The following is a 27,755-nucleotide window of genomic DNA, read 5'->3' on the forward strand; positions in this document are numbered from 1 at the left end:
CTGGTAGAAAATCACCTTAAGCAGAAATATGGAAGGCATTTAAGGTACACAATTAGAGCTGCATTGCTTATTACTCAAAATCAAATCATCCTTTTCTTACCATAGACAGGAGAGCAAAATTGCAGCCAATAGGGAAACAAAACTGCATTCGCTTAGAGCACATACGATCACCCTGTCACCTCCGGTTACAACCATCAGCCACTCAAGACACTTCTGTCTGGGTCAGAAAGAAAGGTGAACTGTGGGTTATGGCATGTCCTTCAATCAATAAATCCGCAGTGAAAACCTACTACATGCAACAGTGTATAATATTAAGGTTCTAATATTAATATATTATAATATATATAATATAATATAATATAATAATTATTATTATAATATTCAGGGGGGAAAAGACACAAGGAAGATAGGGTCTCTCATCTCAAAGATCTAGAGAGAAAGCGCAGACAACCACAATGTCAGCACAATGAAGTAAATGGTAAACAAAAAGATATAGTGTGTCCTAAGGGGGCAGAAGGAGTCCTCATCTCTGACTGTGAGAAGCGGGAAGTTCAATGAAACCTTCACAGAAGAGATGACATCTGAATTAAGCCTGAAAACTGAATAGATGGTGCAGTGACGGATTCAAGGGGAGAAGTCCATGCTGATGGGACATGGTGAGCAAAGGTACAGAGGGTGCAGAAACCATAAGTCTGTCAGTCAAATGAGCATGGGATCTTGTAGCAGAGCATGAGAATGGAAAATCAGGGTTCTACAGGGTAAAAAGTGCATACTTTATCTTGCAGGAACTGGGAGTCACTGACAGTTCCAGAAGAATGAAGTGACGCATATTAATTACAAATATGGTGAAGAAAAAGGCTGGGTTGGAAAATATATGCTTGTGCCCTGAGACTGTCTGATGAGTCATACACATGTACAATTTCACATGAATCAAGAATGGAATTTTTCTATGAACTTGTCTTCTCTGCTTTTACTTGTACAAACCACAGATGAAGGCAGAAAAGATCATTATGGCACGGAGCAGGAGGGAGTGTGTGGGCAGTGGAGGTGACGGCTTCTGAGGTGGTCCTTATGCTCGATAGTTGCTGGAGGGGAGAGGACTGTACGTTACCAAGGTGAGAGGGACACTGCTGCTCTTTGTCCACTTCCCAACTCCCATCATCACCAGTGATAATACACGGGGCTGTAGAGGGGGCAACCGCGTTATTAGAGTTCCTAAAATTTAATTATCCAGAACCTTTACTGTTTCTCTCTTGAGCCTGTCCTCAAGGTATTTTTAATAACCAGAAACCTCACTTGAATGGCTGTGCTCTATTGTGCAGCACATCGTCTATACATCCCTTACGGCATGTAGAACACCATTCCACGGGGAGAGAGGTTTCAATGCCTGCTTCTCCTTCCATCTACCTAAGAGCTCCTTATTAACAGGACAATTGTCCTTTTCACTTTCATGACTCTACTGTGCCCAAAAAAGTCAAAATACTCTTCAACATTCTAAGCAGAGAAGAAAATAGTGGCAGATCCAATGATGAGACTAGAAACAGGATTTTAAAATTACCAAAAAAATATTAAAGGTGAGCAGAGATAAGCCACAGATGAGAAGAAAATATTTTAAAATTACATATCTGATAAAGGACTTACATCCAGAACATATAAAGAACTCTCAAAATTCAGTAAGAAAGCAATTTAAAAAGGGACAAAGACTTCAATAGGTATTTTATCAAAGAAGATATACAGATGGCAAATAAACCTATGAAAAAATACCCCAAATCATTAGACATTAGTTGCAAATTAAAAATCACATAAGATACTACTCTATACTTCTTAGAATGACTAATATTTTAAACATGGAAAATACCAAGTTTGGGGGAAGATACACAGCTGCTGAAATGCTCATTCAATGCTGATGGGAATGCACGATGAAGTACAACCACTTTGGAAAACAGCTTAACATTTTCCTCGTACGTTAAACATACATTTATAGTACGATCCAGCTGTCTAGATATTTACCCAAGAAAAATGAAAATCCATGTTCAGACAAATGCCTGTACCCTGATCTTTATGGCTGTCTTAATCATAATTGTCAAAACCTTGAAGCAACCACATGAACTTCAGCTAGCAGATGAATAAACAAACTGTGGTATATCTATATAATGGAATACTACCCAGCAACAAGAAATGGACTTCTGATACCCTAGACAATATGAACCCACCTCAAATACATTATACTAAGTGAAAGAAGTCCAGTACCATATGATTCCAACTAAACGACATTCTGGGTAAGACATAATTATAGGTCCGTAACACAGATCAGTGATTGCTAGGGGCTTGGGTCAGGAACGATTGGCTATGCAGTAGAAGCATGAGAGAAATTACAGGGCATAATGGAACTTCTCTGCATCTTAAATGCAGCAGCTTTTGTGTGGCTGCATTCATTTGCTAAAATTCAGAGACTCCCTACACCAAAACCTGATTTATACTATATGCAAACAAAAAGGTAAATAAAAATACATAAATTCTAAAAGGTCAAAAGTTGTGTAGAATAAAAATGGATCTAAATAATTCTGTTTCTCTCTTGTGCCACTGACTCTCTCGTGATTAGAGATTTGGCTTTATTGGCACAACTGGCAGTGGAGAGGCATTTGGTTATAGACTCATTCTGTACTGCCTCTTCCCAACCATTTCCAAGAAGTCAAATTACACTAATCCTCCAAGACCCAACTTGGTCACCACTGTTCTAGAAATGGCTGTCTCTCTCTTGTGCCACTGACTACTTTCTACCTTGCATAATTATTATTTACATTTACGGCTTATCTCCTGCTAGATTGTGAGCTCAAAGACAGGGCTTGGATCCTCACTACCCAACATAATGTTGAACACACAGAGCTAGGTGGGTATTTGTTTCAAATTGGGTGCAATGAGGAAACTCACTGAATAGAGATAAAAGTCTACACTTCCTCAGAGCTTCCTGATATACACATCATGCTTTCCCATACAAGTAATCTCATAGGTGACGTAAAGACTGGAATTTTAGTCAATTACTACATCCAATCATTCATTCACTGAGTTTTTATTGAACACTCAGTAAGTGCAAAACCTTCTGCTAGCTACTAAAGATAGAGAGGTGACTAAAACTGTGCCTGTCCCCAAGAAGCTTTCCAGGGAAGATGACAGATATTAAACAACTAATTAACTAAGTAATTAAGTAAATGTTTACATAATTGAGAACTTAGATGCTATCATAATGGGTACAATGAAAAAGAAGTACAGGGGCACCTGGGTGGCTCAGTCGGTTAAGCATCCGGCTTCAGCTCAGGTCATGATCTCACGTCTCATGGGTTCAAGCCCCATGTCGGGCTCTGTGCTGACAGCTAGCTCAGAGCCTGGAGCCTGTCTTTGGATTCTATGTCTACCTCTCTCTCTCTGCCCCTCCCCAGATCATGCTCTTTCTCTCTCTCTGTCTCTCAAAAATAAATAAGTGTTAAAAAAATTTTTTTTAAAAGAAAAAGAAATACAGAGTAATATGAAAGAATATATAACAGGGCACAAGTACTTGGAGGGAAAAGGGGATGTTCTCTGAAGAACTGACTTTTGTACTGAGTTCTGTAGAACAAAGACATGAGGAACAAAATTGAGGGGAGAGCATGTGGAAGACCTAGAGCAGAAAGGAAACCCTCCGTGTGAATGTATGAAAGTATCTCAGGAAGCTTCATTATCAGGATCAAGAAAATAGAACACAAGGCGTTTGAATCAATACGTATAGATCCAAATATATAAGGCCATGTAGGCCATTCTAAGAAACTGAAATATTATCCTCAGAATAATGGGAAGTACTTCCAATATTTTCATCAGAAAAAGATTATTTAACTTGACATTTTACATAGATAACACTGGTTGCCATGTGAAGAATGGGTTACAGGGACCAAGGGTGGAGGAGGAACAGCCAGTTATGAAGCTACTGCACAAAAGTCAAGAGTGAGACAATATGGTTTAGGCTAGGATGATAGCTAGAGAGAAACAGACAGAGCCACATGAAAGAAGAGCTAAGATGGATTGATGAGAAATGTAGGGGTGAAAAAACACACCAAAAACCAAAACCAGAAAACAAAAGAACAATAACAAAACACACACACACAAATAGGAAAGTTGGTCCAGAGACTTGAACCTCAAACTTACAATATCAATTATGGAATCCTTGAGGGTTAGCATCAGAAGGAACTAGACAATTTTACAGATGAGGAAACAGATTCAGAAATATAGATTCAAATACAAGGTCATCTAATAAAGTCTCAATAGAGTTGAACCATAATATCAAGTTATTTTATGTTTCTTGTGTTATTTCTTATTTATGCTTTTTAAATTCCCAATTCAACCTCTGCTTTATTCTGAGGAGAAATCAACATACATTATTCTTCATTTTTAAAGAAAGCACAGTAATGGTGCCATCCATGGGTTATGGTCAATTATAGAGACCCCCAAGACATTTAAATATAATGGCTCATCAAAATATCTCTATGAATACTTGCAGAATGAATCAATAAATTTTCTTTGCAATTACATTAAAAAATACAATGCAAAAACAATACAAATATCAACTAACTTAGAGTCATCAGATTTTATTTTTTGGCAAAGAATCATGGGAGCATAGACACATTTCCAAGCAACTGGTTTTGAAGAATATGTTACTACTTGCTTTGAATTCTTGGAAGATTGATAAGTAAATAACCATCTGGAGAAAATGATAACCCTCTGGGCAAGGATTTAATTGCATTTGGAAATGTGTATTCTTGTGGGCAAACACCCACCTTCAAATGCAAAAATCTCAATCCTAATCTCATAATACAGAGAACAAATTGGTGCTTACCCATATGTCCAGGACATAGGGTCACTGTTCAAACTCATTCAGCCGAGTCTGCTTACTTACTTGATTTGCTGATTACAGAAAAACTTTAAAATATGTTATCTCCCTGGATCTCCACAACAACTCTGATATTATCATCTTCATTTTATAGATAAGGACAGAGAGTCACATGAACCCAAGATTTGACACAAGTCCAGAATTTTTTTTTCTCTGCATTACATATTGTGAATAATTCAGGGCATTTTCTGACCCAGGCCGTTTTCTGAACTCCCACAGCACTGGGATTTAAATTCATTACACTGAGGGGCGCCTGGGTGACTCAGTCGGTTAAGCCTCCGACTTCGGCTCAGGTCAGATCGCACATTTGTGGGTTCGAGCCCCACGTCAGGCTCTGTGCTGACAGCTAGCTCAGAGCCTGGAGCCTGCTTCTAGTTCTGTGTCTCCTTCTCTCTCTGCCCCTCCCTCTCTCATGCTCTGTCTCTCTCTCTGTATCAAAAATAAATAAAACATTTAAAAAATAAAAAATAAAAAATTCATTACACTGATTAAAAAAAAAAAAAGAAAGAAAGAAAGAAAGTACTCCAATGCTCCTCTCCTGGACAGAGAGTAATGGGCTGAGTCTTGGGAAGACCTCTGAATTCACCATGATCTTTTTTGATATAATGTGTTTTACCTTAAGGACCATTCTCAAAGTGGCTGTGGCCTCGCACCCAACCTGAGTCTCACCTTCTATTCAATACTTCAAAAAGGCAATTACAATGGAAGATAGTTTGACAGTGTTTCAAAATGTTAAATATAAAATTACCATATGACTCAGCAACTTCCCTCCCAGGTATCCACTCAAGAGAAATGAGAAAACATATCCACTCAAAACCCTGTACACATATGTTCACAGTATTATTGATGTGACACAAAAATGCAAACAATCTAAATGGCCATCAATGATGAATGGACAAATAATGGAGTGTTCTTCATCAATAAAAAGTAATGTGTCAATACATGCTACAACATGGATGTATCTTGAAAACTTAAGTGAAAACATTCTGCCAAGCCAGTTATAAAAATCCACATATAATTTCATTTCTATGAAATGCCCAGAGTAGATAAATCTATAGAGACAAGAAGGAGACTAATGGTTGCCTAAAGCTGAGGGAAATGGGGAGAAAAAATGGGGATTGGCAGCTAAAGGGTACAGAGTTTCTTTTTTGGGTGATGAATATGTTCTTAACTTAGGTTTAGGATATCATGATTGCAAGGCTAAGCTGCCTGGTTTCTATTGCTTTAAACACATAGAGTCTCTAGAAAAAATATAAAATAAATGATGCCCTTAGCAGTGAAAGAGTTGGGATCCCCTATGTCTATAAGGGAAATAATAATGGTCTTGGCACTAGAAGGCGAGGTCTTGAGTCCCGGTTCTTTTGTCTACTATCCGTATGGCTATGGTTAAGTCACCTAACCTCTCCAAGTCTCTGCTTCTTATGTGTGCAATGAAAATATGATACACTTTATCATTATTCTGATGATCAATAATGCAAACATTTTAAAACTATAATACGCTACAGAATTGCATCTACCACTCTAAAAATTAGTTGCTATAATGATAATGATAATGTGAACTGTATCTGGCACATACTGTAAGCCTAAAATTACATATGTTTAATGCATGGAGAAAGGAAGGAATGCTAACAGATGAAGGAAAACACACTAATTTGTTTAACACATGAATCGTCATGCTCACAGATGCTGAAACACTGACAGCTGGCTGAGTACACTCTGTAGCACTGCTATCTTAAAAAACAAAAACAAAACTAAAACAGAAAACTGCCTGTAATCAACAGAAATGTTTAAATGAGCTGATGAGCTAGATAACAATTAGGGTACACAGATATTTTGGGGGCTATTTAGCATAAGCAAACTTTGTGAAGCAGAGAACTGGGGACTCCATTGATTTCAACTTCCAACAATTTGGGTGGCTAAATATTTACTTTCTTGAAATTACATAACTAACACAAATATCAGCCATAGCTGTAATGCAGGGGATTTAACAATAGTATCTCTTTTTCCTCACCAATCTCCAAACTGAGCAGTCTACCAAGGTCATTTCATGAATACTAAAATCATCCCAGTCCTAGGGGGGTTATTAACAACCCAATCTACAGATAGAACAAAGAGCTCATTAACCAACAATATCCCCCAATTGCTCCTTGCTTACCATTCTGAAAACTCCAATGGCTTAGGCCTTCATTCTTTCTTCCAAAAATTAAAATACTCTTTATTTCTAATTATAAATATAATTAGATTGTAATATTTTCAGATAATACATAAAATTATTTTGAAAGAGGGTAAATAAATTCAAACATAATTCCACTTTCTACAGATAATCACTGTTAAGATTTGGGTATATTCTATCAAAGGGTTTTCACATGTACAGACACACATACATACACACACCTGCACACTGTGTGGCAAACCAGCTGGGGAGTAGGAGGGGCCTGCTCTGTACAGTCTGTTATCAGTTTCCATGGAGTGAAAGTTTTACCACAGTCAACTACCAATGATTTACCAAAAGGTCATAAAATTCCTGAAAATTGATCAAGTGGCTCCCACCCAGGCGGCCCTATACGGTACCTGTTTTTAAACAGATATAGCCATTATTTAAAAACATATATAATGTTTATTTTTGGAGAGAGAAACAGAGCACAAGTGGGGGAGGGACAGAGAGGGAGGGAAACACAGAATCCGACACAGGCTCTAGGCTCTGAGCTGTTAGCACAGAGCCCAACACAGGGCTTGAACTCATGAACAGTGAGATTATGACCTGAGCTGAAACCAAGAGCCAGATGGTTAACCATCTGAGCCACCCAGGCACCTCCAGAAATATTTATTATAAACTACGTTCTATATCAACAAATACCAAATTATACTTTTTATATTTCAATCATATCCCCATATTACTGATATAACAAATTATTTAAGCATCTTCTACCACTGGGTATTTTTGCAGTATTTCCAATATTATCTATTTTAACAATTTTATGAAAAATAAAGTTGTGAATGCACCTTGATACACTTCTCTGTTTATTTCCTTAAGCTATATGTGTGGAAGGCTCATTACCAGGTCAAAGAGAGGCGCTTTAGTGTCTTTCAAACAAATAGCTCCAAGTGCCCTCCACAAAGCCTGTTCCAGGAACACTTTGGCCCACAGAGTATACAAACCCCACATCTGGTCATTAGACCGCCATGCCCTGGCCATTGCTAGGTAGGATTTGTTCTCCTCAATCATCGATAAGGTAAATGGTCAAAAATGGCTGGTTCAATTTGTATGGATCTTCTTACTCATGAACTTGAGCTTCTTTCTACTATGATCAATTTGGTTTGCTCTTTTTTGCAAGTTAAATATTTTTGAGTGTGCATGCAAAAGCTCCTTAATGACATCAACCCTTTGCTGTATTCTATATTTTCCAATTATTCATTTGTCCTTTAACTTACAATATTTTCATGCTACTCTAATTTTGTCAATCTTCACATAGTCAACTATATCAAACTTTGTGTAATGGCCCCTACCTTTGAGTGATATAGCTGGAAAGGTATCCTCTACCTCAACATTATGAAAAAGTTTGCATATATTTTCTTCTAGTACTTTTTAGGATTTAATTTATTTTTTTACCTTTAAATATTTCAACTGAGATTTGTTTGGAGGGGGGTCAGGCAAAAGGTAAGACTGCAACTCTATATTTTAAGAAATTATCCCCACATTCTAGCATCTAAATATATCTTTTCTCACTAACTCTGGATGCTACCTTGGGCAGCTGCCAGCTGTAGAGCTGACTTCCTTTCTTTTCTGGATTCCTGGTTCACTTCAATTTTGTCCTCTGAGGATTTCTTACCAACTCAGCAATTCATTTTAAAAGGCATTTATTTTTAAATGCAGCATTTCTAGTTGCCTCACAGCAGAAGGCTTGTATAGGAGACATTGTCCACCATTCGGAGAGAAGCTGAAATCTTCTGCCATCTATTTCCCACATAGCAGCTAGGACCACCATGTAAAAACTAGATAACATCAGCAACCAGGTCATACCCGTCAATGACTTTCTGTTGCAGTGAAGGGAAAGGTGACAACACCCTTAATATGCTCTGGATCCTGCCCCCCTTTTCCTCTTCAGCTCATGTCCCTTTCCCCCCAGTTCTTGCAACTGGAACAACACTGGAAGCATGATCTTCACAGCTAAGGGTCGCCACACATGCCATCCCACTGCCCTCCCTTTGCTTTATGTAGGTGGTTCTTTCTCATCCTTCAATTCTCAAGAGAATGTCATCTGCTCAAGGAGATGCTCCCTAACCACCTGACAAATGGAGCACCGTTTGATTTCTCTTCATTAATGTAAGGCCCTATAGATAATCTGCACAGAACAGCCTTTTAAATTGTGTTCACTTACTTTCTTTGCCCCATGCTCTTCCCGAGACTATATGCTCCATAGGAACAGAAATCATTTCTGTCTTATTTACAAATAAATTATAGGAAAGCCCAATGTCAAGCACATATCCATACACGATGAATGAATGACTACAAAGTATCTTACTCATCTTTACAGTCTCTGCGGCCACAAAGCTTTGCACATAACAGGTGCCCAGGAAACATCTACTGAGCTGAGTTTCCCATCTCCTCGTGGAGAACATTCCTAAATGTAGAGGTTATATAGATCCCTGACTTATTTCTTTAAAATTATTTTGATGTTTACTTATTTTTGAGAGAGAGAGAGAGAGAGAGAGAGAGAGAGAGAGAGAGAGAGGGAGAGGAAGAAGCAGAGAGAGAGAGGGAGACACAGAATCGGAAGCAGGCTCCAGGCTCTGAGCTGTCAGCACAGAGCCGAAGCAGGGCACAAACCCATGAACCGTGAGATCATGACCTGAGCAGAAGTTGGACGTTTAACCAACTGTACTGCCCAGACATGCCTCTCTGAGCTGTTCCTTTTATTTATTTATTTATTTTTAGAGATTTTATTTATTTTTTTAATTAATAGTTTATTACCAAGTTGGTTTCCATATAACACCCAGTGCTCTTCCCCACAAGTGCCCCTCTCCATGACCATCACACTCCCTTCTTCCCCACTCCCTCTTCAGCCCTCAGTTTTTTCTCAGGATTCAAAGGTCTTTCATGATTTGCCTCATTCCCTCTCCTCAACTCTTTTCCCCGCCTTTCCCCTTCCCATAGTCTCCTGTTAGGTTTCTCCTGTTAGACCTATGAGTGAGTGACAACATATGGTATCTGTCCTTCTCTGCCTGACTTATTTCTCTTAGCATGATTCCCTCTAGGTCCATCCATTCATTTTGTTACAAATGGCCAGATGTCATTCTTTCTCATTGCCATGTAGTATTCCACTGTATATATATACCACATATTCTTGATCCATTCATCAGTTGATGGACATTTAGGCTCTTTCCGTGATTTGGCTATTGTTGAAAGTGCCGCTATGAACATTGGGGCACATGTGCCCCTATCCATATAGCAAAAAATGTTCAGGTTTAATGCACATCCTCTTCAGTCCCAGGGAAATCTGGGTTTTTCATAGATCAGTTATCTGTTTAAAAGTATGCAGTACTTTAATCACAGAAGGATGGTTAAGTATTCCCTTTTAAATCACAAAGGTACACACTCAAAATAAAAGGGGAGTACTTACCATCCTTCTGTGATTAATAATATTGCGTACTTTTAAACTGATAAGTGATCTATGAAAAACCCGGATTTCCCTGGGACTGAGGAGGATGTGCATTAGACCTGAGCATTTATGCAGGTGTTCAATTCTGGAGAGGTTGCAGGGAGTGCCAAACCATATCTCTGTATGGATTGGTGATAATGCTGCCAGCCAATCTTTTGTGCACTTGCTGAACCCAGGTGACTGTTATTCTGGCTATTTTGTTGCCACACACACACACACACACACACACACACACACAGACAATATACACATACACAAAAGTGACAGTTTCTGAAAAAGATGAAACATTCCAGTTCCATCAGGAATAAAATGGAACTTGGAGTGAAACCATCATCAAATTTCAAAATTCACACCCAATCACTGCCAAAGTCTAGCAGGGGGGAAAAAAGCTGATATTTTTAGACTGGAAAGAATTTTCTAGAGCTTTACACTGCTGGGTACCAAAAAACTTTCTGAGCCATATGTAAACATCATTTACTAAGTCCCCAAACACCCTGGAGGGAGGGCAGAGCCTGCTGTAGTTGGGAAAGAAGGAAAAGATAGGGAGTTACAGTTAGTATCGCTGAGTTTGCTCGGTGGGAAGCTAACTGAATAACAGCAAAGCCATCTTGCAGTATACTGAAGTTAACGGCTTCCCACTTCACTCAAACCCATTGCCCTGGCACTGAACCACCATACATACCTTCATCCATCTGTAACTTGGTTTAGAACTACTCTTTCCTTTAGAAAACTTCTTGTGACGTTTTGGGAAAATGTGCATTAGCTGGATATGCAATCAAAGTGCACAGTGTATGTTTCAGGAAGCTTGGAGCAAATCAATTTAAAATACTATCTGCAACATGACAAAAATCACATCCTATGTTTGTTTCTTTAATTGGTTGAATGTTTCTCTTTTCAAATGTATGTGCTCATATTATCAATAGCTGACAGACAGCTTTGGCTGGCATATTTAGAAAGCAGAGTTCTAACTGTAAAGAATTTCGTGGCAACAAGGTATAGTATAAACAGCATCCATGCATTCTAAAATCAAACAGGTGTACAAGGTGTGCCACTCAATAACTATGGTAGGTTATTAAGCTAATTTAACTTTTTAATTCACTTTTATGAATCTATAGAGTTCCTCACCGGTGAAGAAATAAAAATGCCTATCCCTATCCTACGGGGCTGTTCAAAAATTTATGTAATATTATATATAATCATAATCCCTGGTTCAATTGCTCAATTAATATTACTTCCCCCACCTTCCTTTTCTTCTATTACACATACACACACTCCACTACATAGTTATTAACAATCCACAGGAAATTAGAATAAAAGAGATTTAAGGCCATGCTTAGCTTAACATGATCTTCCTTTAGTGATAAAAAAAAATAATCCAATAGTGTGTAATGTTTCATGGCTATTATTGCAGTCATCAATTACCACTGCATTGTAGATCAGAAAAAGAACCCTTCTATAACAGGATATTTAGAAAAATAAAGGTGACATATCTAAGACTTTGCTCCAATAAAGCAAACAGGAACAAAGACCCCCACCTTCACTCTCTTCCTGAAATCTCTCTTCATATGTCACTAAGAACACGGTATGCAGTGGGAGTGACTCCTCCAACACGTTCAATTACTAAGTGCTCTGTTCCCAATTTCCATTATTTCAAGTATTCTCCAAAGCTACACCTTCCTCCTAGACCCGAATACAAGCTCGGTTTCTACTGAACCTCAAGGAAAACACTGCTAATAGGAAAGACATGTTACAGTTCATGTCAACTGCAAACGACAGCAGATTGTTTCTCCTTTAGACTTTAAGAAGGCAGAGCCTAAAGGGGGATGTAGAGTCTGCCATGGTTGCTTGCTGTCTCCTCTTCATCACAGTGAAGGCCACGCACAGCTCTTCGTTTCCACCATATCTACTGTATACTTCCTTCAGAACACAAGTATTGCAACTGATAAAGCATTATCCTTGGACGTGTTGATGGCTCTCATGGCTGGAGGGGACTAGATTTAAAGAAATCTCTATAATACTTACGGCGTCTATTTGCTCTCATCATTTTTTTTAGTTTATTTATTTATTTTGAGAGAGAGGAAGAGAGTGAGCAGGAATGGGGGAGGGGCAAAGAGAGAGGGAGGGAGAATCCCAAGCAGGCTCCACACTGTAAGGACAGAGCCCAATGCAGGGCTCAAACTCACAGACCATGAGGTTATGTCATACACTTAATGGACTGAACCACCCAGATGCTCCACGCTCTCATCATTTTAATGCCTTAGGAAGGAGAAAAAGAGTCAGAATGTTAAAAAAAAAAAAAAAGGACCTACATAAAAATGAAATGTTTAAAAAGGTTCAAAAAGAATACCATCCAATACCATCTATTTCCTCAGGGAGGAAAAGAGAAGTATTTAAGTGTGGTACTAAAAATTACTTTTTTAATAATCTGAAAAATATATACCTGGGTTTGTATCAAATCCAGTGAGCTCCTCTGTGGGAAGACTGTCTCTGTGTCTCTCCTCTTTCCCCGTCCTCTTTCCCTACCTCCCTTCCTCTCCCTCTCTCTCCCTTCTCTCAGTCTTTCTGTCTCTATCTGTATCTCTTCTCTCCTCTCTCTCTCTCCCTCTCTCCCTTTCAATTCCTTTTCTCTCCCCCTCCCTGCTCCTTCTCCTCATAGTCCTTTACCTTGAGTAGACACTAAAAAGTGCTGAAGATGCATTTAAAATCAAGCCATGGATGTCAAAAAGTCTTGCATAAGACAAATTCAATTCTCCCTAGGAGACCAGATAGATCAAAAAGTCAAAGGCAAATTAGAAAATATAAGGATAATATTAATGCTTTCTCTCTGAAAAGCAAAAATTAGTTCATCAAACAACTTTTGGGGGCAGTCTGAACTCCCAAAGGATCTAGAGAAGAACAGAGTTAATCCAGGCTCATCAATTTAAGCTATTAGGTATAATGTGTTTAAACAGCAAACAAGTCCATGGCAAATGATTAAAGGTTTCTCCCCAAAGTAAAAAAGGGCAAACAAAGTTATAGTAAATAATCATTGGTGATGGTTGGGATCCACTTGGGAATGACAATCTGTATATCTGTGTTTGCTTTACCAATAATCCAGTCCTATATATCACTGATGGTTGTACTCGTAGGCAAGTTTAAGTAATTAGAAATCAAAACCCACAATATAATACTAGCACAGAATTATATTTACATAGGAGAGTCATTGGGGACTGATGGATGCACTCTCTTTCTATTTCTTTTTTTGAGGGGTATCTACATTTACAGAGTAAGCCCTACAAGTTCGACTAGGAAGCGTAGTGAGCAAAGAGTCTTCACTTGTTCCCTCTGGTTGGCATGGTCCCTTTGAAGGGACCATATCGTTCTATTACATAAGTTAAGGAGGAATGCAAACATGGGTACCTTCATGCACATATCAAAGGGCACACTCCTCCCCACCTCTAGGAGCACTTCAAAAATACGGAGGTATTTTGAAAGGGCTGATGAACACACAGCCTTAAACTATTAGTTCAGACTCTACAAACACCACGGGAAGGTGGTATTCATTTCTCAGTAAGGTATAGCTATACCAGAAATTTTTATGCTGATGGTGGGAAGAGAAATAAAAGTCATAAAAACAACAGAACTCAGCCAAGTCTAGATTATTATGGGTGTGATTGTTTTATCTGGTTTCTCTCATTTCCTCTGCCATCTCGTATTATCATTGTGCCTATTGCCTCTCAAACAGAGAAAGACAAAAAGAAGGCATTTTTGTATATTAGCTTTTATAGGTTTGGATAAAAGGTGCTTGAAGTTATTGACTGAAGTTCCCAGATTATTTATAAAATGGATCCATTTCTCTCTGGGCCTCAAATATAAATAATGAGAGATACTGGCCCTTAGTGGATTTAAAAAACAAGTATCGTTGTGTTTTTATCTTGAGAGTGCATATATATATTATTTTATTTTAGTGCATGTATATATTTAGTGCACAAGATTTAGTCACTGATCATCAAGACAGTGGTCTGGTTTTATAAAGCTCATCTCCATAAGGCAGAAACAAAGTTCTGGGGTGGGGGTTGGAGGGGAAGGAAGAAATGAAGGTGTTTAAACCTGAATGAATTCTCATACAGCAGACACTGTCACCTATAACCCTACACACGAAATGTATTCCCTGCAAAAATCCGGGTTTCTCTTCACTAACGCAGCCATGTGAGGGAAGAATCAGGTCATTTCTCTAAACATAGAATTACCACTGTGCTGCGATACAAGAAGCTATTCGGGAGAGTTTATATTTGCAAAGTTAGCATCAGGCCAATACATTGTGGTACTCAAACCTATTTTCTTTCTTTTTTTTTAATTTTTAAAAATGTGTACTTATTTTTGAGGCAGAGAGAGACAGAGAGTGAACAAGGAGGGGCAGAGAGAGAAGGAGACACAGAATCTGAAACAGACTCCAGGCTCTGAGCTGTCAGCACAGAACCTGATGTGGGACTCGAACCCACAAACCACAAGATCATGACCTGAGCCAAAGTTGGACACTTAACTGACTGAGCCACCAGGCGCCCCTCAAATCTTATTTCAATCAGGCTACAGAATACCCACATTGGGAAGCATAAACAACTTAAAAATAAGCATCAGTGTGTTTCAAAATACAAGAAAAGGAAAAGAAAAAAAAAAAAAAAGAGTGGGCTAGCTGCCCCCAAGAAGCAGCATGTAAAGGATACCAGGGTAAAATGTTATAATTCCAATGACCTTTAGGTCTAAGAATAAAATAAAACTGTATTTTTCAGACATTCTCAAACTGTTTGGACTAAACTGCATAGAAACAAAGTATATTCAGGATGACTAGTCATGAGCAACAGAGGCAGGACTGAATGTCACAAGCACATCCAAGTATGGAGTTTTTACAAAGCAGATTCAGATACTATGAGGGTACTGGGGGCTGGCAACAGACAAAAAAAAACCCAAACAAAAACAAAACAAAACCAGAAAAAGCTTACCAAAGGTGAAAGAACTATTACATAGCATCAGAAATATTATAAGCCCTTACAAAAGTAGGACACAGACACAAAAAAAGAACTAGCCAACTATATCTAAAATATATTAAACACAAATATTCTCTTCACCTGCAAGAATTCCTATCCCCAACCTACCCCTCCAGCTCAGCTTCTAAATACGCTCACATTATCCAATAAGCTCACTGCACTGTTCTGTCCCCAAATAAGAGATGCATTATCTCCAAGAAAAGAGCAATTGTTCTTTGACTGAGATGGGTTCCCTCACAGTTCCCTACAAGGCTAGTAACTTTCTCTGCTCTCCCATGGCATTCGGGATTTATTTTCTCTTCTTTCTGCCAGACTTGACTGTAAGACACTTACATAAGAGCCTACCCTTATTTGTCCTAGAATCTATAATATAAAATTGTCAAACACATGATCTTTAGACTAAAGTAAATCCTGGTAACATAAATATTTGCCACTAGAAATTGCTTATTTAGAGGGGGCTTGGGTGGCTTAGTCAGTTAAGCATCTGACTTTTGACTCAGGTCATGATCTTGTGGTTCATGGGTTCAAGTCCTGCATTGGGTCTTGTGCTGACAGCTCAGAGCCTGAAGTCTGCTTTGGGTTCTGTGTCTCCCTCTGTCTCTGCCCCTGCTCCACTGATTCTCTCTCTCTCTCTCAAAAAATAAACAAAAAAATTTAGAAATTGTGTATTTAAATAACAGAAAGAGTATATATTGTGTATAATAATGTTCATAATGCTCTTTAATAAAAAAACAAAAACAAGAAAGTAGAATTGGCTGAAACTTTGCTATTGTTGGTTGGTTGGGTTTATAGGTAAGGTCACAGTGGCCACAGATTGATTAAATGACTTCTTTAATGCCATTAAACACTCACAAAGTAGCTGTCAGAACATAAAGCAATGTCTCTTGACTCTTGGTAAGCCATTGTTTTTACTTATTTATTTATTTTGCACAGTGTTATTCATTCTCAAGAAGCCAAAAGATTATTTGTACTCTCTGCAAATTTCTCTAAATTAATGGAAATTAAATCATGGGATCTTACCTCTATTAGCAGAACAAAGTCCTAAAAGAAGGCAATGTAATTTGTTTTATTTAATGCTTATTTTCTTTATTTTGAAAAAAAGACAGAGAACACGATGAGTGGAGGAAGGTCAGAGAGAGAGAATCCCAAATAGGCTCCATGCTGTCAGCACAGAGCCCAATGTGGGGCTGAATCTCATGAACCGTCAGATCATGACCTGAGCTGAAGTCGAGTCAGAGCTTAACCTACTGAGCTACCCAGGTGCCCCAAGAAGGCAGCGTAGTTTAAAGGAAAAAAGGTCTGCTTTGGGAGTTGAAGCAGTCTTCAAAACCTAGCTCTATAGACATGCCACCATGAGCATGGCCAACCTTCGTCACTTCCTTGGCTCTTCTTTTCTTAAATTATAAAATGTGTGTAAGAATCTCTAGGTCCCCAACTTAGTCCCCAGTGTTTTCTGTGACGTTAATGACAATGTGTGTAAAATCTAGCCCTGCACCTGGCACATAGACATCTGCTGGCTTTGAAATAAAAAGCTATATTCAAAGATCTGGGTGTGTGCATGCACGTGCACTTGGGGATGAAAATGCCTACTATCTTTTTTACACAGTCTCTGTAACAAATAGTTTTGATATGGTAATATTTTTTAACTTCACCATATTATATGTGGTGCCATTCTCACCCTGTCCCCAGCTTGGAATCACAAATTGCAAATATTTCTTTCTACTCTAAAGGCAGTTTTAACAGTTCAACTTCCTAACATGTTGCCAATGGAACACACCAAAGGAGAAATGTGTGACAAGTTAAGTTTCTTTTCAGAATTCTTGCAAAACAGAACTTCTTTGAGTTTAGTATCAGAAGTGTTCAATACCGTAACAAGCAAAAATGGGAATATTCAATTTTGAGCTTACATTGCAGTGATTTTCCTCCTGAAGAACACAGCTAAGGTGACGGAGTTAGGAGGGAAGATACTTTTTATCTAAAAAGGACATGAATCTATCCAGTGGTTCTTTAACAGTTACCAAATCTGTGACCCCTTGGATTTTAATTTTTTTTAATTGTGTAGATCATAGTGGAGTCCAAGGGGAGTATATTTAGTTAATAAAGCCTGCATCTTGAAAACTGAGGATCTAGTTGAAGTCATAGTTATGTTATATATTAGCTGTGTGACTTTGGGTAATTCACTTAACCACTTTGATTCAAATCTTCTTTTCCCCAAAATGTAGTTACAACAGCCTGACTGCTTTCTAGTTTGGCTGTGAGAGTCAAATGATATTGAATATATAAAATGCAAAGTGCTTTTTCAGCAACGGAAGCTTTATTATTACCACTATAACTACCACATTATAAGTATATTATCACCATTATAATTATCCAAGTCTAATTCATTAAAAGTAAATGATTTTTTTAAACATGGCCACCTGAGAGAATATATTGTTCCCTCTTCCCTGAATGAATAAGGAAATCCTAGTACTTCTACCAGGAAGATTGTGTTTTGAGATCAGAATTCTGTCCCTTGAAGTCCTGTTCACTACACTTAAAACATACTGCATGGAATAAAGCTCTTATGTCAGTATGGCTCCTTTTTTAAATGTGAGGCTTCTCTAGGGCACCTGAGTGGCTCAGTCAATTAAGCGTCTGACTTTAGATTTTGGCTGAGGTCATGATCTTGGTTCCTGGGATCAAGCCTTGGGTATGGTTCCGAGTTGAAAGTGTGGAGCCTGCTGGGGTTCTTTTTCCTTTGCCCCTCCTGTGCTCATGCTCACTAGCTCGCTCTCTCTCTCAATAAATAAATAAATAAATAAATAGACTTATTTATTTTAATGCGGGGCTTCCCTTAAAAGAAGGGTCCGCATACAAAGGCCCAGAATTACCAAACAAGACTCTTACAAATATCATATACATGTACACTGATTTAAGGTTTTCTGGCTATTTCCCCTTTGGTCTTCACATCAATCTGTGATTCCATTAAAGCTGGGTACATGAAGCATAGGAAGAAGCTCATGAAAGGTCAACAAGTCTGCCAGCATCTGTATCGTTGTACGAAGTGATACCTTGATGTATGAGAGATTGGTTGATTCCCCCAACATGTGCAATGGTCTCTTTTGTCCCCGAGTAGCCCAGAGTTAGTTGCTCCTTTTATTTTTGTCAACAACACTTCCTTTTTGTTCCTCTTCCTCCAACTAGGAAGTGCATCACTGACACAGACACAATATACCTTTTCATAAGGAAGGCAAATGAGTATGTGCCAGATGGGCTGAGGGGATTACAACATGTTTCCTGCTCCCATGGTGACTCAATGGGGCTGGTATGAAAACTTATCTTATTCAAGAAGTCAGATTCTCCGGCAGAATTATGAGTCATAGTTCCTGGGTAGAAAAGTCGCTTTCCAATAGATCTGAGGTAGGGGGTGGGGACCTCCTTGGATGGATTACAGTAAAAGTCATTCAGAAAAGCAACACTGTCAGGATGGCTGGGGGGACGCCAACACCCACAAACTTCTGAGAGCTCACTGATCTCTCAACAAGAGTAACACGGTCACTTCTCCTTTTACCTTCAAGGGGAGGCAGAACATAAAATCACATCGATAAATTACTGGAATGAATCCAAACAAGTCGCATTATAAAACTGGCCAATTTGGGCAAAAGGGATATGACGGGACTGTTTTCCATCCATTTATGAAATATATATACAGAGAGAGTGCCTTCTATGTGTCTATGTACCAATCATTATTGCAAAGATTTGGGTAACAAACAAAGAGGGCAAGTATCTGTCCTTGGAAAGCTTACATGCAGAGAAATTGGGAAGGAAGGAGAAAGGGATGAGTGGGGAGGGGGTAGAGAGAGGAAAAGAAAAGAGAGGATAGAGAGGAAAAAGAGGACAATGGAGGAGAAGGAAGGGAAGGAGAAGACAAGAGCAAATTAAATAATGTCAAGAAATGATGAGTGTCATAAAGGAAACTAAAGGTGGGTAAAGGAATGCAAGATTGTCAGCGCTATTCTAGTTAAGGTGGTTAATGTAGGCCTCCGTAAGTAGGTTAACAGTCAAGCATAGAACTAAATCAAATAAGAAGTGATTATAATCAGGGATTATATTCAACATATTTAAAAATCAGGACATCACAGCACTGACCAGTCACATGAGACACTCACTCAAGCAGAACAGATGCTGGTCTAGACAGCCAGTAGATCTGTGTATTAGGGGTGTATCATCTAGGTTAGCAGACATGATTTCCTTGTGAAAAGGGCCAATGAGGTTGGAAGTTATCTTTACTTCTCTCAGCTTTGAATTGTACTCTGTCCTAGTTATAGTCTTTCTTTAGTGCTATTTTTGGTTTCAAATAAAATGCTTTAACTGGTATAGAAAAACTGAAACATACCCAGAAAAGATAATCAGGATGAAGAGGGCTCAAATCCATGCCATGCAAAGAACACAGGTAAACACTGTCATGGCTCTATGATCACTATTTTAACATTTCTGAAGACCTCTCACATAGGAGAGGAATTAAAGTAATGGTATTCAAAGTACTGTTCATGGTCTTCAGGAGAATTATACACGAGAAGCTTCTTCAAATGAAGATATCTAGGTTCCTTGAACTAAAATTAGAGCACCACTGGATTGAGTATTTTCTACTTAAATCAAGTAGTTGAATCACAGAAATGTGGAAATGAGAGCAACAAATCTCACTTATATATATTTAAAAAAGCTTTGTGAGAACTTGGTCAGTCCAAAGACTGCAATGAGATGATCTCTAGTTAGAGTTACCACGGACAGTTCCAAGTAGTAATTCTAGTGATGAGAGGAGCCCTGAAAGGATAAACTTCCGAATCCCTTGTGAATCCGATTTCATGTGATCCCGTTCCATGATGACTGAGTTTGGCTATTCAAACTCAAACAAGCTTTGGCTGGGTTCTCTTAAGAATCAACACCCAAGGCCATCTGGATGGCTCAGCTGGTTGAGCATCCAACTTTGGCTCAGGTCATGATCTCACGGCTCATGAATTCAAGTCCCATGTCAGGCTCTGTGTTGACAGCTCAGAGCCTGGAGCTTGCTAGGAATCTGTGTCTCCGTCTGTCTCTGGCCCTTTCCCACTCATTCTCTGGCTCTTTCTCTGTCTCTCAAAAATAAATAAACATTAAAAAATGTTTAAAAAGAAGCAACACCCAAAGGGGAAGAAAATGAGCCTAATGATAGATCCTTTCCTTCCTAGGTAGAAGCAGTATGACAGAATACTATCATTATTCATTTGGTCTTAAAGGTCTCAATGGACTGTTAGCCCCAAGGCCTCCTCCATTACTTCCTGAAGTTTGGAAAACTTGCTACCATCTCTGTCATTTCTTGTCCCATATGATAGAAGGTGAAAGGAGAGAAGCCAGACTCTAGTTGGCTGGGATATGAAGGTAATGGAAAATTCCCATATTTAGAAATACCAGACCACTCCCCCAAGTACACTGTGCCCCTTAAAAACTAAAGGTGTCAGTGACTCCTCCCATCACCAAAATTCTATTTCTGTCATATCTGTGATTCTGTGGTACCACAGCAGACAATGGATATAAATATTATTTTGTCTTAACTCATTTTTTGGAAAGAGTTCACACATTACCCTATAGATAATTTAATAGATTGTCAAAAGCCATTCACTCACCTGAGGCATCACTTTGCAGGATCCCAAAGAAGTAGAGACTCATTACACACCACAGAAGTCCCATCCTGTCAACATAAATACAAAGGTAAGGGAGAGTACTTATCACTCTCAAGAACTTAATAATTACTGCATACGCATGCTGACTATGGACGGGGAACTGTTCTAACATGTTTACAGTCTTAACAAATTTAATTGCAGGAACCAACCAATAAAATAGTTTTTTTTCTTTTATCACCCACATTCCAGATAAAGAAACGGATACAAGTTTAAATAAGATAACCAAGATCCTCCACCTGAAAAATGGTAGAATAATGGTCAAGCTCCAGCAGCCTGGTTCTAGAACAATCTCTTAATCATTCACTTACAACTGCCTACTTAGGAAAAATATTGCGCTTGAATTTTTTCATCAGGAGTCACATTTCTGGCAGATAAATTTGATCTTTTTCCCCCTCCATAGAATTCTCATGGTCTGTCCCAACTGGAAATATTTCATGATCCAAGCACTTCTCTGTCTGGAGAAATGATAAATAGAAAGTCTAGAAATCCTGGATTCAGACTTGGTTTATAGCCCACTACACTCTGACTTTATAGTAGGGGGAAATATATAAACCTCATGCCATCCTGTGTGTGCTCTCCTCCTCTTGAAAGAGATGAATGGTAAGGTTGGAGTCCAGTTTCTGTGATCTTTAGCCTTTCTATTGATAACCAGCTGAAACAACCAACTAGCAAGAACCATGTCCTTACATTTGGTTGTGTGATCTGTAATACAGAAGGCCTAGAGATTTAACAACCCTGTGAAACTCATTCCCCTCCTGCCTTAGACATATCTTCCTCCTGATAAATCCTTGGTAGGGATATAACTACTGATACCTGGATATTTCTGAAAAATTCCATATTCAAGGCTGTTGCTATTTTGAAAACAGCAGCCACATACGAGTGCTTACAAAGGTTTTGATAACTTGTCCAGCTCGCATTTCTACTAAGTGACAGAGATGGGATTTATACCATATCTGGCCAACATTAGCCTATGGCACAAGGTTCACAGCCATAGGAACCCAAGAAGCTAAAAAAGGGTGAAAAAGGTATTTGATAAATAGGATGGCCATACAATAGCAGTTTAAATGAGACATCTGTCAGAGTGTGGCACCAAAACAAAGGTATAAACTGGTACTGCCTAAGCAGTCCAGTGCGTATGGTCACTATAAAGAACAACGTAAGCTTCCGATACCTGGCACCTTTCTTGACACAGATCACCACAAGTCTCCAGTTCATACTGGGCTCCCTTCTTTAGCATGACTGTTCAAAAACTACAAGTGAGTTTATTATATCCTAAACAACCATTTTCGCTCAGAGATCAAATGTTTCTTTCTTACCACCACCATTCCCTTCCAATTCTTATATCATCAACTTAGGGAACTCTTCTATCTGTTATTTACTTATTCAATAAAACATGTGTTGACCACTTTCCATTTATAGGTCTCTATGATACAATTGCAGGGGCCTCTTGTAAAGGCATTTCTTCCCAGTAGAGGACATAAATCACTACAACGTCACAGCTATGAACAAGACACATGCAGAGGCTCTGTAAGATACACAAAGATTTATCAGACAAGTTCAAACACTAAGCAGGTCTAGCAGAGACTTAAAATGTGTACAGAAATAATGACAGTACAAAGTAAACACAGATAAGCATAGAGAGGAACAGATAAGTGTTATGGAAGATTAGCCAAAGAAAGAGATTAATTCAGCCAAAGCAATCAAAGAAGACTAAATACAAGAGGTAGCTTTTGAACTGAGCAAGAACTGAATTGCAGCAGAAGGAAAGTGGGGAAAAGAAACTCAGTGGAGAACAATGTTCACAAACAGGAAAAGCATAGAACATAAAAAGGAAATAGTCTGTAAATAATTCAGTTTGGCTCAAGCACAGGGAATTACTAAAAGAACTATAAAGAGTTTGTTGGAAGGCAGGGAGTATCCGGATGAGATTCTAACAAGGCCTTGAACAACAAGTAAAGGACTTAGGATTTAATTTACACAGAAAATAGGGAATCAATGAAAGTTTCTGATTAGAAGACTGACGTGGTCATCCAACTGCACCTTCTGGAGATCATTCTTCCCGACTTGTATTGGATGTATTGCCACTAAAATCTGTCTTGAAATCATTTTGTCTCCCAAGCCTGTCATCACAGTAATTGTTTAACTCCGAGCTTTGTGTCATCTATAAACTTGATCAGCATGCCACCTATGTCCTCATCCAAGTCATTAATAAAAGTATTTAGTTATTCTGCATTAATCATTGTCAGGAGAGAACAACTAGATATTTCATTGCAGATTCAGGGCACAGTAACTTTAGCCTCCATACTCCTTGTGTGAAAGCACTCTACCTCCCAACTTGCTTTTGGCTATAAAAAATAATAAAAAACAAAATCAAAATCCCACACCTCTAGATTTTCCCAGTTTGCCTGTTTATAAGCTGCTAGATTCCTAGGGCAGCACTTAGAAGACAGTCTAATTAGTGTGATTGAGGGCCTTAATTGATATTCCCCTGAGCAACTGGATTATTCCAGAGGCAGCAAGGCATCAGGTCATCAAGGTAAAGCCAATCTAAAGATAGCCTGTGTGCAAACACAAATCCAGGGTCAGTCTTGTCCTGTGATGAATTAGAATAAAGCAGACTGAAAAGAAAATGTGATTGTGCAGGCTTGTTTTGACAGACTAAAGGTACCAAGGTTAGTGGGAGGAGGTTGGCTGGTTCATTTAACATCGTCTTCCATTCTCCCTCAGAATTTTATTACTGTGACTAGTAATACATTTTTGGTTCCTTTTTCTTGGGGAGAGAGGGTGCTGGATATTTTCAGAAATGGAGAAGCTGTCAGAAAGCAAAGGAACCTGCCTAATCACACACGGTTTCTCATGGTCTGAATTACAACCCAGCTTTAGATTATTGCCATGGCGTTTAATAGACTCTGCCCTTGCTTCAGATGATTGCAACTTACAAAAATAAATTCCCAGTCAGCCTTTTCTGCCCTGTCCATTTTACCTACCACACAATCATTTTCATACGTCCCCTCTTAGGTATTAGTCCTTCGCTCATATTTAATTCCACTGTGTCCTGGTATATCAACTCAGATGCCAATAGACCCTGGCAAAAAGTATCAAATATGTACTTATTTTTATGTAATCAACAATAATATTAATGATGATTGTTAACATGTGGTCATCACTTTAACATCAACCCCTGCATATGAATCAGTCCACTGTCTGCATTCTCTAGGCTTACCAAGTTTCAGGATCTCCTTGCCTCTGAGTCAGCCCTGACCAATGATTCTCTCAGAGGGCCAGCAGGTGACAGGCTGACACCAGGTCTGCTCCCCCAGGCTGGTATTATCCCTGAGTCTGGTTCGCCTATCTCCTGCACTGTAGCATTTCACCAGGCCACAGGACTGGGTTTCTCCCTCAGCTTCCTGATTCCACATAGAGCCCATACCCGGATCCCAGCCATTCTTCGAACCCCAGCAACATAGTTAGAATGTGGACCTTCAGCCTGGTGCTTGCCAGCACTCTTTTCCAGAAGCCTGAACTGTGTCCCCTGTAAGGTCTTGCTCCAAGCTAAATAAGCCTCCTGTGACCACCAAGTCGTTATAAGCTGCTTCATTCCTGGTTGACAGATACCCTTTGCTATGATCTGTCCACTGAAAACTTGGCCGTAAACACCAAGCCACAAACCCTGGATGGTCATCTCCATGCCAGATCAGCCCTGCAGCTAAATCACTTCCTGGAGTCCTGATCCCACCCAGGTCCCAACTTACTAATAAACTTAGTAACTGTACCTAACATGTTTCTCTAACTTACCAATAAAGTTTGAGCAGATTTTGCATGTATTCTCACCTAAGATATAGCAAACAAGCCTTTAAAGGAGATGGGACAAGTTATTGGACCCCAATTTACAGAAAGGGAGAGATGGCATTATTAAGATAGCAAAGTTACTTTCACCATCAATCTTTTGATTAAATTATCTCGTTTACAGTTTTTGATAGCAAAGTTACTTTCACCATCAATCTTTTGATTAAATTATCTCGTTTACAGTTTTTGAACCATAAATGAACCCTTGTGCAGAATACTTCAGAAAAGAATATTTATCAGTAAACAAAAATATCAGCAAAGTGACATGGAAGACTCATGATGAGTAAAACTAAGTAAGCATAACCTACTTCGTTTGTCCTAATGGATGCAGCTAAAAACCTGGCACAATGCATAATACAAGTATATGAAGACTCCAAAAATTAAATAAGGCACATTCTTCTCAAGTACACATAGAACACTTACCAAGATCAGCTATGTCATGAACTATAAATCAAGCCTTAACAAATTTAAAAGGATTGGGCATATATTCTCCAACTAGAGAATTAAATTAGAAACCAATAAAAGGAAATGACAGGGAAATATTCAAACACTTAGAAATTAAGGTAAGCTGAGCCTTGAATAATGAAGGGTTAGGGGTGTTGACCATCCACACAGTTTAAAATCCATGCATAACTTTTGGCTTATCAAAAATTTAACTACTAACAACCTACTGTTGACAGGAAGCCTTACCAATAATATAAGCAGATGGTTAACACATATTTTGTATATGTGTATATACAATGGTACATGGTATCTACACATGGTATTTGGTATATACAATATTCTTACAATAGAGTAAGCTAGAGAAAAGAAAATGTTATTAAGAAAATTATAAGAAAGAGAAAATACATTGACAGCAATCTCGTGCATTTAATGAAAACAAAATCTGTGTATTAGTGGATCTGCCCAATTCAAACCCATGTTACTCAAGGGTCAATTGTGTGTCTAAATATTCATGAGTCAAAAATAAGACTATTATAAAATATTTTAAACTGAGCAAAAATGAAAATACAACATACCAAAATAAGTGGGATGCAGCTAAAGCAGCACTTAGAAAATAATTTGTAGTACTAAAAGTTTTATATTAGAAAAGAAGAAAAATTTGAAGTCAATAATCTAGTCATCTACCTTAAGAACCCAGAATAAGAGGAGAAAAATAAAGCAAGCAAAATGAAGGAAATGATGAAAATTAGAGATCAAAAATTTTTAAATAGAAAAAAATGAAGTCAAAAGTTAGTTCTTTGAAAAGAACAACAGCAATAGAAAACTTGCTAAACCTCTAGCCAGGTAAACCAAGGGGGTGATGGGACACATATCACTAATATCAGAAGTAAAAGAGGCTACCTCACTAATGATCACGGGGCATTAAAATGGTAATAAAGGGAAAAATGATAATTAAGGGAATACTAAATTCTCTAATCACATATTACACAATTTAGATGAAATGGACCAATATCTCAAAACCCACAAACAACCAAAGCTCATCCAAATAGAAATGAATAATTTTATTGGTCCCGTAATTATTTTCTAAAATGAAACTTGCTATTAGAAACCTTACAAAAGAAATTTTCAAGCTCCAGATGATTTCACTGGTGAATTGTATCAAACATTTAAAGAATAAACAACATCTGTTCTAGATAATCCCTTCCAGAAAACAAAAGAAAAAACAATGACCAATTCATTTTACATCACATTACTCTGATTCCAAATTCTACTGCAGATGGTATAAGAAACCAAATCTACAGATATCCCACAACCAAGCAGAGTTTATCCAGGAATGCAAGTCTTGTTTCAGTATTTTAAAAGTCTAAAGAAGCAAAACCACATGATTACCTCAATTGATGCAAGAAGAACGTTTGACAAAACTCAGTATCCATTCGTGATAGAAGCTCTTAGCAACTAAGAATAGAAGGGAAGCTCCTCAAACCAATAAAGAGCATCTATTAAAAAACCACAGCTAACGTCACATCTAATGTTGAAAACCAAATACTTTTCCACTCAGATCAGCAGCAAGGCAAGGATGTTCATTCTTAGTACTATTCAACATCATACTTGAAGTCTGAATTAGTACATAAGGCTATTCACAGATGATGTAATTTTCAACATAGAAAACACTAAATAATTTATTACAAAAAGAAAAAAGAAGTAAAGTCACAGCATACATAGTTAACATGCAAAACTTACATATATACTGCCAATAACAATGGTAAATAAAACTTATTTTTTTTTAAGTTTATTTCTTTAGTTTGAAAGAGAGAACACAAGTATATGTGCAGGGATGGGGCAGGAGAGAGGGAGAGAGAGAGAGAATCCCAAGAAAACCCCTGCTAACAGTGCAGAACCTGATGCAGTGCTTGAACTCATAAACCCAAACCGTGAGATCATGACCAACGTGGAAACCAAGAGGCAGAGGATTAACCAACTGAGCCACCTAGTTGCCTGGAAAAGAAAAAGATTCATTATAATAAGGAGCACATGGGTGGCTCAGTTAGTTAAGCATCCAACTTGAGCTCAGGTCATGATCTCACTGCTTGGGAATTCAAGTCCTGCACCAGGCTCTCTCCAGGAGCCTAGAGCCTGCTTCAGATTCTGTTTCTTTTTTTTTTTT

General features: G+C 38.3%; 1 protein-coding gene across 4 annotated transcripts in view; it reads right to left on the reverse strand.

Moving 5' to 3' along the window:
- The window catches only part of IL1RAP (interleukin 1 receptor accessory protein), a 144,485-nt gene that overhangs the window by 75,471 nt on the left and 41,259 nt on the right, over window positions 1–27,755 (reverse strand). For all 4 annotated transcript variants that reach the window (XR_003908709.1, XR_003908710.1, XM_029939635.1 and 1 more), the window contains exon 2: window positions 21,245–21,309. Coding sequence is in view for 2 of the 4 variants with exons in the window: in XM_029939635.1 (XP_029795495.1) it covers window positions 21,245–21,308 (64 nt within the window). In the remaining 2 variants the exon portion in view is untranslated. The remainder of the gene's footprint in view (window positions 1–21,244; window positions 21,310–27,755) is intronic.

Source organism: Suricata suricatta, chromosome 5 (assembly GCF_006229205.1).
Source record: "Suricata suricatta isolate VVHF042 chromosome 5, meerkat_22Aug2017_6uvM2_HiC, whole genome shotgun sequence".
Lineage (NCBI taxonomy): Eukaryota > Metazoa > Chordata > Mammalia > Carnivora > Herpestidae > Suricata > Suricata suricatta.